General features: G+C 45.0%; 1 protein-coding gene across 3 annotated transcripts in view; it reads left to right on the top strand.

Annotated features, from left to right (window-relative positions):
• Positions 1 to 17,667, top strand: part of LOC139050748 (uncharacterized) — a 69,822-nt gene that overhangs the window by 15,685 nt on the left and 36,470 nt on the right. For all 3 annotated transcript variants that reach the window (XM_070527461.1, XM_070527459.1, XM_070527460.1), the window contains one exon: positions 12,824 to 12,936. In XM_070527461.1, coding sequence (XP_070383562.1) covers positions 12,824 to 12,936 — 113 coding nt within the window. The remainder of the gene's footprint in view (positions 1 to 12,823; positions 12,937 to 17,667) is intronic.

Here is a 17,667-nt window from a genome sequence, read left to right as displayed (position 1 = left end):
ATTTCGATGTTTTTCGTAAAGATAGGCAGGGTACTCGGGGCGGTGGCGTTCTTATCGGAGTAAAAAACATATAATGTGCTCCACAGTTAATGTGGCCACTGACCTAGAAGTTGTATGGCTTATCATTCGTGCTAATCCGCAGCTACTACTTCTTGGCGTCTGTTATCGTCCCCACAACACTAATCCTGACTTCCCCCGCCATCTCAATAACACCTTGAACTGTTTAACGAAAAATTCCCGAACGCTTGCATCTTGCTGTTTGGGGATTTCAATTACCCACATATCAATTGGTCAAATTATTCTAGCACAGTTACTAGCATGACAGGAGCTTGACAATTCTTAGATATATGCCTTAATTTTAACCTCTCCCAGGTGATAATAGAGCCAACGAGTGCAACTCATGGCTGGGCTAACATAGTAGACCTCATACTAACCACTAATCCTGAAAGCATGTCCTGCATTAGCTACCTACGCGAAATAATTCATCACAAAGTAATCCACGCTGTTTTCACATTTTCATCTATAGTACGTCGTTCGGATCAGAAAACAATCCGCCTGTACGAAAAAGGGAATCATACCACCCTAAACAACGAACTAGTCGCATTCTATCAATCATTTCAATTAGGCTTTGAAAATCGCTCAATGCTAGAAAACTGGTTATTCTTCCAAAATAAGATGACTAACCTCGTTGCGCAGTTTATACCAACTGTCTTACTTCGCTCTAATCGCAATAAACCATGGTTCACTAATGCACTAAAAGAACTGGAAAACAAAAAGAAACGTCTATTTCGCTCCGCTAAACACATGCCAAGCCCTAGCTCCTGGGAAAAATACTATGTATCTGAACGCGCCTACCTGATAGCTATCCGGCAACAGAAGCACTCATTTTTTCATTCAGACCAACCCCGCATGCTCAGCAGTAACCCCTAAAAATTTTGGCAAGTTATCAATCCCCAGTCATCCCATTGTTACATAATTTCGAAAGATGGGGAAAGATTGGAAAGTTATTGACGGTGCCAAAGTGTTTAACAATGCATTTTCATTAGGGGTGTGCGAATATTGAAATTTTCGAATACGAATCGAATACGAATAAGGCGAAAAACTGTCTTCGAATATCGAATTGAATATCGAATATATGTGTAGTATTAAAAATTGCAAAACGAGGTAACAATAGATTCATTACTCTTTTAAAAATAATATTGCATTTTACGAGGCTGCTTCGGGTTAAAGAGGCACTCATTATAGGTAATGCTCTGTCAGGTAAACGCTTGTTACAGATTATCGCGAAGGAAAATATACTGCTCAACATGTTCAGAAAGTAAGGGCTCTCTATGCACTGTGACATTTGTCCAGGTAACATTTTCTGGGTGCATATTTTATTGCGCATACTTACAAAGCTCGAAAGTACATCATATATTGTTATGGAAGAGCCCTGGAATAAAGCTTGGTAAAAAAAAATCGAAACTGATCATGTCTCATGGGCCTGATGCGGATAGACTGGAACAGAGCGTACACATTCATAGTAAGGTTCGTTACAGCACTTAAGATCACAGTGCTGTAACGCTGTGTCGTCGTTTTGTACCTTCTTTTGTCTCTGTTTTGTGTTGCGCTGTAACGAACCTTACTATGAATCCCAACAAACTGGCCCAACTTGCCATCTTGATGTAGAGCATACAGATAATGAGCGGATCATGTGAAGCTCTCAGTGAAGAAACATGTTTTTAGGAGAATGTGGAGCAAGCATATAATTCGTTAATTGCTAAATTATTCACAGTCTGTCCGAATATTCGCCGTTTCGACCATTATTCGGCCGTCCTCGAATATTCGGGAATTTACGAATATGCATTTCTCGAATCGAATACGCTTCGAATAAGGAAAATATTCGATTCGTATTCGAAATTTCGAATATTCGCACACCCCTAATTTTCATCTGTGTTCGCTACCGAACCACACGTGCCTCTTCCTGTTTTCGCCGTTGCTGACATGGCTGCAATGCCGGACATTATTTATTCACCAGATGGAACACCCGCACTAATTGATAATCATAAATTATCTTCATCAGCTGGTGTTGACGGTATCACGTCAAAGCTTTTAAAACACACGAAGCGCATCTCTGCCATGTGTTTAACCCGGCTGTATGCCCAATTACTATCATCAGGCACGCTTCCTAACGAGTGGAAAAAGAGCAAGCTCGTTCCAGTCTACAAATCAGAGAACCGTAATTCCCCCTTAAATTATCGTCCAATATCCATAACTAGTATCCCTTGCAAAATAATGGAACACGCCACATACTCCCACGTAATGAATTTCCTAGACAGTAATAACTTTTTTCATCCGTCTCAACATGGCTTCCGTAAAGGGCTGTCGTGTGACACTCAATTAGCTACATTTCTTCATGACCTACACTCAAATCTCGATACTAACACTGTGACCGATATTGTTTTTCTTGACTTTGAAAAGGCGTTTAATAAAGTAGCTCATCAACGCTTAATATTAGAACTTTCTCGCCTGAACTTCCACCCCAATGTCCTAACATTGATAAAAGAATTTCTTAGCAACCGATCACAGTCTGTCAGTGTTAACAATACTACCTCAGAATTTCTTCCCGTAACATTAGGCGTGCCTCAAAGTTCAGTCTTAGGTCCCCTCCTGTTCCTAATATACATTAACAATCTTCCATTGGATGCTCCCTCTCAGATTCGCATATTTGGGGATGATTGCGTTGTCTATCGAACTATCACTAATAGTAATGAGTGCATTTATCTTCAAAATGACCTGAACAACATTACAGCCTGGTGTGATCAATGGTTAATGGTACTAAACAATAATAAATGTAAATCTATGTCAATTTCTCGCAGCCGTAATCGGCATGACTTTCGTTATACAATTGATGACCATCCCAATCGACACTCCCCGCAGGGGCGTCTGCGTCAGCAGGCGTTTGGTGTGTTGCGACACCACGGACCCGAGCACACGAGGGTTGGACCCTCCCGCGTGTAGCCGTGCGCGGCATAGCCGTGTCCGGGGAAAGGGTGATCCTGGGGGTTTAGCCGATGTCGGGTGTTCGGACCTTTAGGGCCCCCCGGCAGAGGCAACACGCCTCTTTGGCCTCTGCTTCACGTAGACGGCGCTCCCGGACTGACCCACCCGGGGGAAATCGGTAGTTGCTTTTCCTGTCTTTCTCTCCTTCGACCCTTCGTCTTTCTCTCACTTTTCAGCTTTCCTGTCTTCTTCTCACTTCTGAATTTCTGATCCTTCTGGCAGCTAGGGTTAACCTTGTCTGAAATAACCATGCTCGGTTATATCATATTTGGTTATAGTGGTTGTGTACAGCTGGCGATGGCAGGCCTCGTTTATTTACAAGGCCTGTCACGTCCCCTTGTAGGGCTCCATGGTGGGTGGCTGACACCACTGCCGAAATTACTCCAATTCTTATGGCTTCTTCTTTCCCCAGGCTTCCTGATCGCCCTCTCACAAAAAGAGGGCGCACCGAAGAATGTTTCAACTTCTTTAATAAGCCCACTGAAATTTTTCCACGTTTCCACGTGATTCACAGCGAAACACCCGACAAGACCGTAAGAACTGTATCACCTTTCGTTGTCGCGAAATGCCTAACTGAGACCCTAGGTGCAGGATACAAAGTCACGAAAATGGCCAGTGGTGACATTCTCCTTGATGTCCGTGATAAAGCTCAGCATGAAAATCTGCAAAAGCTCATCTCGCTTGGCGACACCCAAATCTCTGTAAGTCCTCATCGTTCATTGAATAGTACACGAGGGGTAGTATCAGATCAGGACCTGCTGGAACTGACTGAGACAGAGCTCCTAGAAGGCTGGAAAGAGCAACACGTTACGAATGTACAGCGAATTAAGATCCGACGTGACGACAAATTCCGACAAAACACCTCATACTTACCTTTTGTACGAGCACACTCCCTGAACAAATCGAAACCGGCTACATGAAAATAAATGTAAGACCATACATTCCAAATCCCCGACGCTGTTTTAAGTGCCAAAGATTCGGTCACGGCTCTCAGAGCTGCAGGGGCCGTACCACCTGTGCAAAGTGCGCATCACATGAGCACCCTGCAGATAACTGCAATGATCCTCCCCACTGTGCAAATTGTGACGGTGAACACCCGGCATACTCTCGCTCTTGTCCCTTATGGAAAAAAGAAAAAGAAATTATCACGCTAAAAGTAAAAGAAAATATTTCCTTCAAAGAAGCTAGAAAACGCCTCTCGTTTGTGGGGCCTTCTTTCTCCGACGTGGCACGGCAGGGGGCAGTGCCACAACGGTTCTCGGCGGCCGTTAGAACCACGCAAAGTGGACCGACGGTAGCGCCACTCGCCCCCATTGCGGGATCAGCTAGTGCTGTTCCGCAACGCAGCAAGAGCCAGCAGTCCACCGGACATGCGGGCTCCACGACTTCTAGGGCCTCTGTTCGCACAGAGAAGCCCGAAACACCCGCGAACGTACACCGCGAGCGGGCTTCCAGCGCCTCTATGGAGGCGATGGATACATCAAGGGTGTCGGCATCTCGGACGCTGAAGGATCGGCGAAGCTCTCAGGAGCTGCCCAAAAAAGGCAAATCCCGCATCACAGGGCCTGGCAAGGTTCCCGTGATGCGGGAACACACATCACCATACACTTTCACTATGGATACACAAATAATATATTGGAATGTCAGGGGTCTTCTTCACAATCTAGATGATGTCAAGGAACTCCTACATAAACATAATCCAAACGTGCTGTGTGTTCAAGAGACTCATCTGAAAAGCACACAAACAAACTTTCTTCGTAACTATTCCATCTTCAGAAAAGACCGTGACGAGGCTAACGCGTCGTGCGGTGGCGTAGCAATTGTCGTAGACAAGTCTATAGCTTGTCACCATGTAGCCCTACAGACACCCCTCGAAGCAGTATCAGTGCGAGGAGTTCTTTTTAATAAGTTGGTTACTGTTTGCTCCATTTACATACCCCCAAACTATCACCTTCACAAAACAGACTTCTACAACCTCATAAATCAGCTTCCGGAACCCTACATGCTCGTGGGTGATTTTAATGCCCACAACACCCTGTGGGGAGATTCCCGTTGTGACGCGAGAGGTCGGCTGATAGAAGATTTTCTTTTGACATCGGGTGCATCCCTATTTAATAAGAAAGAGCCGACTTATTACAGTGTGCATCACAACACATACTCATCTATAGACTTAGCAATTGGTACTGCTAGTCTTCTCTCTCACCTGAAATGGGATGTCATCAAGAATCCTTTTGGAAGTGATCACTTCCCAGTCACTCTAAACTTAACAACACAGTATGATTCTCCACCGCATGTCCCTCGATGGAAATTAGCCTCAGCCCATTGGAAAAGTTTTCAAGAATGTACTTATTTACCGCGGGACTTTTTACAATACTATACTATAGATGATGCCGTATCATATTTTACTCATTTTATTATCGACGCAGCGCAAAAGTGCATACCACAAACAAATGGTCTTTCATCCAAAAGACGTGTCCCGTGGTGGAACGAAGATTGCAAAGAAGCGCGAAAGAGGCAGAACAGGGCATGGGGCTGGCTTCGTCGATCACCAAATGTGGAGAATCTAATTGAATTCATGAAGGCAAAATCACAGGGCAGGAGAACACGACGACGTGCTAAGCGAGAAAGCTGGGAAAGGTACATATGTAGTATCAATTCGTACAAGGATGAGGGTAATGTATGGAACAGGGTAAACAGTATAAAGGGCAGGGAAACACAACCGCTTCCTTTAGTAAACGCTCAAGGCGACACCATGAGAGATCAGGCAGACTCGCTGGGCAAGCATTTTCAAAATATTTCTAGTGCATCACACTATGCGCCAACTTTCCTAAAATTCAAGGAACGCATAGAGCGAGAGCGCCTTGAACGAATATGCGCAGCAGATGAACCTTATAACCGTCCGTTTAGTCTCGCTGAACTGAAGGCTGCTCTCAGTTCCTGCGGCAACTCAGCACCAGGTGGTGACCGCATAATGTATGCAATGATCAGGAATATGCATCCAGAAACATTGAACACACTTCTGTCTCTATACAACACCATGCGGGGATCTGGGCATATTCCATCCTCATGGAAAGAAGCGATTGTCATCCCAATTCATAAGCAAGGCAAAGACCCCGCATTAGCCAGTAGTTATAGGCCAATAGCACTAACAAGCTGCATGTGTATATTATTAGAAAAAATGGTAAATCGGCGTCTAATCTATTTCCTCAAAAGCAACCGTCTACTTGATCCCCTTCAATGTGGTTTCAGGGAGGGTAGGTCAACAATAGACCACCTTGTTCGCAGTGAGGCAAATATTAGAGACGCTTATATACACAAACAATTTTTTCTCTCTGTATTTCTGGACTTGGAGAAAGCCTATGACACAACATGGCGATTCGGAATCCTTCGAGACCTATCTGCGATGGGCGTACGCGGTAACATGCTAAATATGATAGAAAACTACTTAACTAACCGCACGTTCCGTGTTAGAGTGGGCAATGCCCTGTCCAAGCTATTCACTCAAGAGACTGGTGTGCCACAAGGAGGCGTGCTTAGCTGCACCCTCATCATTGTGAAAATGAATTCCCTGCACAAAGTCATTCCATCCTCAATGTTTTATTCAATATATGTTGATGATGTGCAATTAGGATTTAAGTCTTGTAACCTTGCTGGCTGCGAGCGCCAAGTCCAACTCGGACTGAACAAGGTCTCAATGTGGGCCAACGAAAATGGCTTCAAGCTAAACCCCCTCAAAAGCTCCTGTGTACTTTTTTCTAGAAAGAGAGGCTTGATACAAGATCCTGATATTATGCTGCATGTACAACACATACCACTCAACACTGAACATAAATTTTTAGGCATAATACTCGACTCAAAACTGACCTTCATTCCTCATATCAAGTATTTGAAAGCTAAATGCCTTAAAACAATGAACATCCTGAAAATACTGTCACATACAACATGGGGAAGCGACAGGAAATGCCTCATGAACCTCTACAAGAGCCTTGTACGATGGCGGTTAGACTACGGTGCCGTTGTGTATCACTCAGCTACACCCAGTGCTCTCAAGATGCTGGACCCTGTGCATCATCTCGGTATCCGCCTCGCCACCGGCGCCTTTAGGACGAGTCCGATTCAAAGCCTCTATGTCGAATCGAATGAATGGTCGCTCGATCTGCAGCGGTCATATTCTACATTTAATTATTTTCTGAAAGTACATGCTAACATAAACCATCCTTGTTATCCCACCATAAACGATATGACCTCTGCAACACTCTTTCATAACAAACCTACAGCTAGAGAGCCATTCTCGATCCGTGTGACAAACCTGAGCGAGGAGATGGATGTTCCTATCCGTGAAATTAGTCTAATGGCTTCTGCCAAGCCGTTTCCACCGTGGCTGTGGCGAATCATTGACTGTGACACGTCATTTGTGGAGGTAACGAAGCACGCTCCAGAGGCGCACATTCATATGCATTTTCTGAAATTACAATTTAAATACCCTTGTCCAGAGTATTACACAGATGCGTCTAAATCACATGCTGGCGTGTCATACGCAGCCGTCGGCCCATCTTTTTCCGAGTCCGATGTTCTGCACCCTCAAACAAGCATCTTTAAAGCAGAGGCGTATGCACTGTGGTCGGCTGCGAAACACATTAAACAGTTAAAATTACATAAGGTGGTCATATACACAGGCTCATTAAGCGTTGTGAAAATATTGATGTCATGCTTCAACCACCCAAATCCAGTAATTGCAGATCTTTTCTCTCTCTGTACCATGTATGCCTCTGGCCAACATGTAACAATATGCTGGGTGCCTGGACACAGAGGTATTGAAGGTAACGTCCTGGCAGACCAAATTGCTACCTCCTTAGACACAAAAGCTTCCAATATGTCCGCAGCCGTTCCGGCCTCAGACCTAAAGCCATACTTACGGAAAAAACTCAGAACCTACTGGCAGCATAAATGGGACTCTGAAACCCATAATAAACTACACACAGTTAAGCCACATTTAGGATACTGGCCATCACTGACCAAGTCCAGGCGAAGTGATGTACTATTCTGTCGTCTCAGAATAGGGCACACTTACGGTACACATAACTTTCTGCTGAGTGGCGGTGAATGTCCAATATGTAGTAGATGTGGGGAGACACTCAGTGTTCAGCATGTCTTCCTAGAATGCCGCGAAACACTAGTCGAGAGGAAAAAACATTTCCCTTTAGCATATAGTCAGTGTATACCACTTCACCTGGCATTGTTTCTAGGCAGAGAACCGCTATTCCACATGCAATTTACCTTAGCCTATTTAAACGACGTTGACACGCTGCAGGTTTTCTGTGCGAGAAATTCGTAACACGGTCTCTTGCGAGAAGCCACTGTTGCGATGTGAACCTTTGCTCCAGCACATGCCTCCAGGCCCTTGTACTCAAGGGATCAGCTGAGGCTGTTGTGCTATTCGTCAACAACAATCGCCTTTCCATTTTTATTCATGTAACACTATTACACCATTCTTGTACATCCTATACTTATAGCATACCCTACTTCAGTCATTCTCATACTTTTATTCCTTGGGTATTTTACGCAACTTATAGCTCTTAGTTTTAGGCCTCTCTATAGCCACATCACATCAACCATTACTTCATTCAGTACTCGTCACCACTGCCTTGGCGCTCTTTGGCCACACTTGGCCCTTGCGCCAATAAACACTACATATCATCATCAACCCAATCGACACTGTAAACTTTATTTAGTACCTTGGCATTACGATCACGCATGATTTAAACTGGTGCTAGCATATAACTAACATCATATCATCTGCTAACAAAACCTCGGGATTTCTGAAACGCAAGCTCCGCAATGCTCCTCAACAGGTAAAACTACTAGCGTATAAAACACTGGTTAGGCCAAAACTCCAATACGCATCACCCGTATTGCATCATCGCCAGATTTACCTCAGCAATGCATTAGAATCCATACAGAACCACGCCGTAAGATACATTTACTCGACATACTCATATGATATCTGCGTATCACCATTAAAAGTAGAGTACACACTAGCGCACCGTCGCCGTATCGCGAACTTATTATTATTCCATAAATTCTACACCAGCTCGCTTCGCCACGCACCTTACATTGTACCACATTCACGCATATCGCTGCGCACATGCCATTCACTAAATGTTGCTCGCCCTAGCGCACACACTGTCTCCTGCTCGTCGTCATTTTTTCATCGTACAGCTAAAGACTGGAACGGCCTTCCCCACCACGTCGCTGCCATCACCACCTCTTCTGCCTTCGTGGAAGAAGTAACGAGTATTCTTTCTGTAAAATAACATAGTGGGCAACCTCCTGTATTTTTGTACCACAAACCCCTTATGCATTACCCCGCAAGAGGTCTTTAAGGTAATAAAATGAAATGTAATAAAATGAAATGAAATTTTTTCTCAAATACAAGATGTGCTTTTTCAAAAACCCTTAGGAGTTCCGTGAGTTCCTTCGCGCGACATTCGGGGTGTTGACACTTATCCTTCCCTTTCAAGCTTTTGTTTCAAGGTGTGCTATTTTTCAGTGTGTTGTGTCGTTGCTCACACTGGGAGCTAGGATGCACAGCAGGCACCAACTTCCCCAACAATGTGTAAACTGTACTCGCGCGTTTGTGCGCGCGTATTCGAACGTCCTTCAGGGAACGAAAATGTTGTAGTTAAACACCCAAAGACTTGGAAAACACAGAATACCAGCTGTCGTATTACATTCAAAACTATGTTTGATGCGAAATGTGCAAACAATAGGTCAAGCTGAAAAGAACATGTAAAGCGCTAACGAAGGAATGCGCAGTGAAATACCTATTACGTGAATGGAACAGCGTTCACAGCGAGCATGTTCATGAGTGGTGCCTGCCGCTTGAGTTTTCGACGTACAAAGTTCGTGCAAACGGATATACCCTAATAAATGAAATTTCGACACCTGTAGAATGTAAAGACCTAATGACCATGTTGTACTTCCAGCATACATGTAAATTCAAAGGCGAGGACGTGTATACGCTGAATACTTCACTTTGAGAGCTCCTATACATGGTACAGGGAAATGGTTTCACCCGCCATGAACCCCACCTCTGGAGGTTGTATTAAGTGGGTTCTTTTCTTCATTTGACTGCCAGCTTTAGTTTACAATAATCTTTCAAAGTTATAACATTCTAGAAGTTCGAGTACCAAGTTTGCCCTTCTGTAATTTAGTGATAGATAAACGTATACACATTGTCATTTCGATTGCACCTATTAAGACATCTAAAGGGGACGAAACTGAATTGGAGTGCTTTCGAATATATCCCTTGTACATAAAATGGGAATTCGGAAAACACTGTTATGTTCAGTAACGCTTTCACTCAATCTGTAAACCACACATATAAAATTTTTTCGCCTTAGATCCTCTCAGATCTGTAGTTTGCACAATTGCGATATCGGCATTGGGTGCGGAGCTAGGTATTTTTAAGAGTGATGTTAAGATGCAACCCCTGAGTGGAAACGAGTTCATGACAAGAGCAAGGGTAGATTTAATGCTCCCATTTTTTTAAACGTATCCAGGCAACACAATTTAAAAGATATTGTCCCAATTCGAAACTGTCCTGGCTACACGTCCTAGAATTTAACTTTTTCTTTCTGATGTTGCAAATTTCATTCTCATTTTTGCAACAGTTGTGTCTTGGCAGCACTTGTGCGTTTTGTAGGTGTATCTGAATGAAGAAGCTGCAGTTGTTTCCGAGCTACGGCGTTCTCCTCACTGTATTGTGTTTGTGCAATCGGTTGCTGTTTAACCACGATTAAGTGAGACCATAATTTTATTGGCCAGGAACAATAAGGTGCTGACAAATCAAGCACGCAATGACTACAAATCTCACTCCCATCTGATATACGTATCCGCTGTTCCTAATAATTTTCCTCCTTCATGTTTCATTTACCTTGATGGTTGCATATTCATGAGCTGCTGGGCTTACCAAATAAGGATACAGGTATTAGTGTATTATATAATTTTTAATATTACTCCATCTCACGCTTTTACTTGAAGAAGAAATTTTAGAGTGACGTATTTTTCCGGAGACCTCTGCCCGACCTGATGAGCAGCTCTTTTTTTTTTAGACAGCCTAACGCCAAGCGATAACACGGACCACAGGGCCCTTGTTATATTTTTCTTTTACCTGTTTCTACAAAAGGCGTGCGGATATTCATACTTTCTAATCTCGAGTCAGTTTCACGATTTCGTATTGTCTAGTCGAGTTGTTTCTGTTCGAATACAAAAGAGAATAATCCTCTCTAGGGATTGAATATCGATGCAATTTAAGATTGCTTCTTTTGAATTCACTGCTGAAAGGTCTCCTTTCCAACGACGCGGCACCAGTTTAAGCGAAGAACTTTGCTTCCGAGAACAAACTGCCGTCTAACCGTCTAGGACTTGTACGCAAAGTATGCCGTTAACATTCGCATGAGACACCGTGCAACAAATCGTTAAAATAAATCATCAGGTTCTACGTGTCAGTACAACGTTATGATTATGAGAGACGCTTTAGTCAGGGGCGTCTGGTAAATTTTGACTGCCTTGAGTTTTTTAACGTTCACCCAATGCTTTACACACGCGTTCTTGCATTTTGCCGGCATTTAAACGAGTCTACTGCACTGTGGATTCGATAGCGCTGTCTCAGCCTTAGCAGCGCAGTGGCAGAGCGAGTCCGCCACCACTGTGGATGGAATAAAAAGTTAAAAATAATTTAATCACAAGTGCAGAAGGCGCGTGCGAGTCGGTTGGCCGCTACGAACAGGAATAAATACCAACGACAGGGTACACATTAACGTTGTTGCACTGCGGGAAAGCCCCTCTTTCGTAGTTGTATCCTTAATCCATGGTGCCAGCTCCAACGCAGGTATTCAGCTATCTCTGTACCCGTTCTATAAGGCAGAAAAAAAAACTGTATCGCAAAGTCATAGCGCCACTCGAGTAGGCAAGGTACCATACTTCCGGCGCTATTGTCTCACGATTTTGAACCTAAAATTCAAAAGAACATTTGTAGCTGTCCTGCAAACAACTGAGAAATGATACATTAACTATGACACTCGTTTACTCTTCCTGGCAGGGTGTGTTGCAGTAAGGTGTTGTTTCCAAGCACGCTCCCATGTAAATGTTTTCTATAACCGAGCTCTAGACAAGTAATTGCACTGATTATTTGCTGTCCTTAGTGGATCTGTGAACAATCATAACTCTGTTGAAGGCAAAGGTGGACAAGCATAGAATACCAACTACAATCTAACATCTTGAGGTACTGTAGCCTGCAGGACTCCTATGCAGATACGATTGCTATGCACTCATTGGGAAATTGGAAAATTGTGGGTCCAATGTAAATTCACGTATGTTTTTGAAGGTACACATTTACAATGTCTATCTGTTTACCTTTCTATGCAACATGCGAAATATCATTCAGTGTGCAAAATTGTCATATAAAATGTCGAGGTCCTAGTTAACTGCAAGACGTGGCGCACTGACTAAGCAGGGCCATGGTTATTTCAGTTCATTTCGTTTAAGCTGATGTGTATTTAGATCTTCACCAAAGTGTACCAATAAGTGCCAGTGTGTCTATGTTTAGTGGTAAAAAATGTCTAGATGGGGCAGAGAAAAACCACGTTTGAAACGGAATTTTTTAATACTGTACGCAGTCACAATACTATGACTACTTGATATTTCTTGGAGAAATTTCACTTTTAAATATTGACCTACTTGCTTCTCTGAAAATCTGCATAATTTGATTCCGTTGCAGTGGCTATAAAGTCCGCCATCACCCCTGATCGGATATTCAGGGGAACTACGCCGCTGACCTACTGTTCCGATGAAAATATCAGTGTTTCTTTACCAAGTGCCCTTGTAGGAAAGGTAAGATAAGTATATATATGTTGAAAAATGTTTTTAGGTCGGGTAGTAACACGAGCGTCGCGCGAAGTGGCAAAGAAAGAAAAATCGAGCATTTACCTGTAAGGTAATTTCACGCTGGCCATTGACTGTAACTACAGTAACTTATGTGGATCGAGTGAATACCGAACAGACAACAGACAACGAAAATTATAACAATAACATTTAGGCGGCTTAGGCTCGATGATTAGGTTATTCAAAATTTTCATCCATGACCATGTACGACTGAGAAAATTCCAATGACCTTCATGCCAGCCTATTAGGCGTAAGACCGATGGCAAAAACGAAGACTGCAGAAATGCATCCAAGGTGTCCCCACAACGTAGGCCGGCACATCTGCTAATCCGATTCCTCGAGCATACACTGTGCGACAGTTGACTACATTTTCCTTTGCTTAGGTCCCGTTCTGTCCATCTGATTGGTCGTTGATTAGCCAGTTCCAGGTATTACATAGCCCGTTCAACGTCTTCCTGAAAACCTGCTGACACGTTTATTAGTCTTTAGTTTAGCGTTTGCGTGGATAGCATACACGAAGATATGCACAGGTCCAGGCCTTTTGCGTGAATACGTGCCAGTACGGCATGGTGGAAGGGCTCATGGAGCCAAGATTGTTAGCTGCTCATCTCGTGGCTTAAGCCGAGACCACACGTACGCTTGCGGACGCGCGTAAGCTCGCGTCCACGCGCCTAGCTCTGCCGCGCCTCGCGAGTAATGGCGGTTTGCATCCACAAAGACGCGCGACAGCGCGTGCTCACTGGGCTCACTCACAGACGCCTTGGTAGACACCGCTTCGTACTTTGGTATCGACAGTGTTTCAAAATGCTTCAATTTATATAAACGTAATTGTAATATTTTTATAGCTGTTAGAGCAGCGTAAAAAGGAAAGAAGAACCAATTCCTTGCATGATATTAATCTGCTTCACCGAGAGCTGAACGTTTCACGCCGTAGCTGCGTAGCTAGGCAGCCCGAGATCACGCCGCGTTTCGACGCGTACGAGCCATGCAGCACCGTCTGCGCATGCGTGGGCGCGTGAACGCGAGCTTGCGCGCGTCCGCAAGCGTACGTGTGGTCTGGGCTTCAGAGGTCCGTCATCTGCAGGTAGCGTAAGTGACGGGTGGGACAAGTGCCGCCCCCACATTGAGTCTCAGCAACAACACTCTCTGCTGGCGGAAAAGGCCACCTGCGAGGATTGAAGTGCTCAATATGTTTAGATGTGTGCTGTGGCGAAGAGGATCTTTAGAGCAGACCAAATCACTTGTGGGTCACTTCAGAACGGTACGAACAAACGAGATGTGATTTCAGGATGCGCGGATATACTCTAACTCAGAATCCGCTTGCATACAAAGCTCGCCGCGCACCTGTGGAGTCATGGAGAAGATTTGGTCAGCAAGAGGCTAGGAATATATACTCTTTGGACCTCCTCAATGGCTTAGATTTAGTCTGTGCGTATGCGAAAGGGCATCGAATACCCACCTGTTCTCTTCATTCATATAAAATATCTCATCGTCGAACTTAAGTTTGTCCATTTATCTATTCTTCGAAAGCTTTTTGGAATCCCGCCCGCTAAGTTATTCTCTTAAATATCTCCACCTAAAAATCGCTGAACTAAAATTCAACATGTCCTCTTTAGCGCAAGCACCTTGAACATGAAGTTTTCTCAGTGGTCATCGTAGGTAAAAGCATAATGACACGTGTACTTCTTTTCGCGCAACCACTGAGCAACGGCGAGGTAGTCGGCAATGTCACGAGGGCATTCACCTTCCCTCGGGCGCCGTGCGTTGACGGCGAAGCCTCGCAATTTCAGGTCATGGTATGAGCACCGGCGGTACATATGGCCGGCATCGCCGCAGTGGTAGCAGGTCGGGGGCGCGCCAAAGGTCCGTCTTCCTCGCGTAGGTGCACTGCGCGACGGGTGGCCGTGCTGGCGGCGGCGGCGCCGCACGACGGAATTAAGGCTTTAGAGGGCCCTGGCGCGACGGCGGCGTAGGTCATCGCTTCTGGCTGGGGATGCGTTAATTGAGGTTGCACCTCAGGAACTCCTAGCGATCGCTGAACCTCATCTTTCACGATGTTAGCGATCGAAGCTACTTGAGGCTGCGACGAAGGCAAGACCTTGCGCTGTTCTTCGCGCACAATGGCCCTGATGGTCTCTTGGACATCAACGGAGCCCAGCGCTTGGATGGCGCACTGAAGCGTGAGCACTTCGGAGTTATATTGCCTAGTGCGCATTTCTAAAATTTTCTCAATCGTCGTAGCCTCTGTCAGGAACTCAGCTACGGTCTTCGGTGGGTTTCGGATGAGTCCGGCGAAAAGTTTTTGCTTTACGTCTCGCATCATGAAACCTACTTTTTTCTCTTCGGACATTTCCGGGTCGGCGTGCCGGAAAAGACGGGTCATCCCTTCTGTGAAGAAGGCGATGGTATCATTGGGTAGTTGGCCTCGGGTTTCCAGCAGAACGTATGTCCTTTCTTTTCGAACAACGCTCGTGAACGTCCCCAGGAAGTTATGCGGAACAGGTCCCATGTTGCAAGGGTGGACTCCCGATTCTCGAACCAAGTCCTCGCGGCATCTTATAAGGAGAAGTACACAAGTCGCAGCCTATCTTCAGATGTCCAGTTGATAAAGGTCGAAATCCTTTCGAAGGTCTCGAGCTAGGTTTCCGGATCCTCCGACGTAGCTCCACACAAGGTAGCGGGCTCTCTGGGTTGTTGAAGTACGACGGGTGATACTGGGGCTGCTATTGTGGTTGTCTTTGCCACAATATTTTTGGCCTTCTCAGGTAGAAGTCCGTGCTCCGGGGGCAGCTGTTGTAGACGACGGCTTGCTCGATGGTTCTGGACTGCGTTCGTGCTTTCTTCGCGGTCCGGGCTTGGATCACGGCCTGTCGGGGGCGTCCCGTACATGGACGAAAAGCACCTCCAACTGTTGTCACGTGGTAGAACGTTAAAAAACACAGTAGCAATACTGTGAAAGACAAAACTAGCTTTTATTGGGCGAACCTGTGCCCACAAAGACGAACTACACTTAAAGCACAACGATAGCGGCGAACACAGTCGGCAATCGTCGAAAATCTGATCAGCGGGTCAAGCGCGTCGGCTTATATAGATGAGTCGTCGAATGTTTCACAGTAACCGCTGGGACCCACGTGTCTTCCACAAAGTTCTACACTATTCGCGTCGCGCATACATGTAGTCAGAGTACACAAGTTGCGGGGAAAGACAGCGGATGGAACTATCGATAACATCCCAGAAACTTCTTTTACACGCAGGCGCGTCCTGCGCTGTGCGATAACATTTGTTAGGTGGTGAGAAGTGGTCGCCCGGTAAATTAATCTTTCGGAATGGATGTGCTCTCCCAAATAGTACCACAGGTTTTCCCCCTGCACTTATTCCAAGCGCGAGCTATGGTATTCGAAGCGTCAGTCAATTTAATCCCAGTGCGAAATAATTTATTCTATGCGCCATGTATTTTAATCCTAACGCCAGTGAATTTAATCCAAACTAAAGATGCATTTGCGGAGGTGTTACAGCAGTTCGAACCAATGGCGAAAGGTTGTAATTTTACACCGACCAAGCAGAACTGAAGAGCTTTCTTGTAGAGCATTGTCATGGGACTAATGAAATGCCTTTCCGGCGTGGTATATCATCGAAATATCGCAATGATATGGAGATTATATACAGCCGTTAACATGCGATGCAAAACTTAGCTATTTGATGGCTTTGTTTACAAGCATTGAAACAAAGGGACATCCAGCAACAAAGTGTTCGCTCGTAAGCTGATAAAAACAGGCTGAAAAGAGCGTAACGTGACCTCTTATCATTTTGTTTTTTGCGAGGCCCGTTGACATGTATATCAAAGGAACGAGATTCGAACAATCTCGGCGATTATAAGCCCGTACGCATCTGAGATCATGGGGACGAGGGTGTTGCGGGATCTCACGTAATATTCTCTAGCATATTCCTGATTATCATCCATATTAACGTGGATATAAAACGATCGGGCTTCGAAGCAGCTATGTGATTGTACCAGCGAACGGTGCTCTAGACCATGTGGTCAAGGATTTCACTTGACCTTGCGTAACTTTCGGAAGCCCACATGTGATTCACAAGCATAGCGAGATGAGTGTCAAACGAACGGGAATCGCCAAAGCTACGCTACGCACGTAAGGAACGTCAAATAACGTGGCAGACGCTGTTCCGTGACCTCAAATATATTTCGCCGTCCCATGCGTGATTCCCAATCACACTGACGTGGATATAAAACGATCGCGCGTCGAACAAGGTCTGCGATGGCGCACGCCCTTCGCGTACGTAATACCACGTGAAAAAGCGTCACGTGACGTCACGTAACATTAGCCAGGGCATGAGTAATTACCAACCATGCCGACATGGATATAAAACGAACGGGAAAATCAAAAGCTATGCGATGGTGCACACGTAGTTAGCCTCAAATCACTTGGTAAAGGGTGTCACGTGACCCCACGTTTCTTTCGCTAGGTTATGCATGATCCCCAACCATACTGACATGGATATCAAACGATCGGACTTTGAACAAGGTTTGCGATGGTACACACTTCGCGTACTTCAGACCACGTTGAAAAGAGTCACGTGACATCACGTAACTTTAGCGAGAACATATGGCTAATTACCAACTATGCCGACATGGATATCAAACCAACGGGGCAATGAAAAGCT

The sequence above is a fragment of the Dermacentor albipictus genome, chromosome 10, assembly GCF_038994185.2.
Source record: "Dermacentor albipictus isolate Rhodes 1998 colony chromosome 10, USDA_Dalb.pri_finalv2, whole genome shotgun sequence".
In the NCBI taxonomy this organism is placed as follows: domain Eukaryota; kingdom Metazoa; phylum Arthropoda; class Arachnida; order Ixodida; family Ixodidae; genus Dermacentor; species Dermacentor albipictus.
Note: the sequence above shows the minus strand (reverse complement) of the source record. Positions and strands in the feature narration are given on the sequence as shown.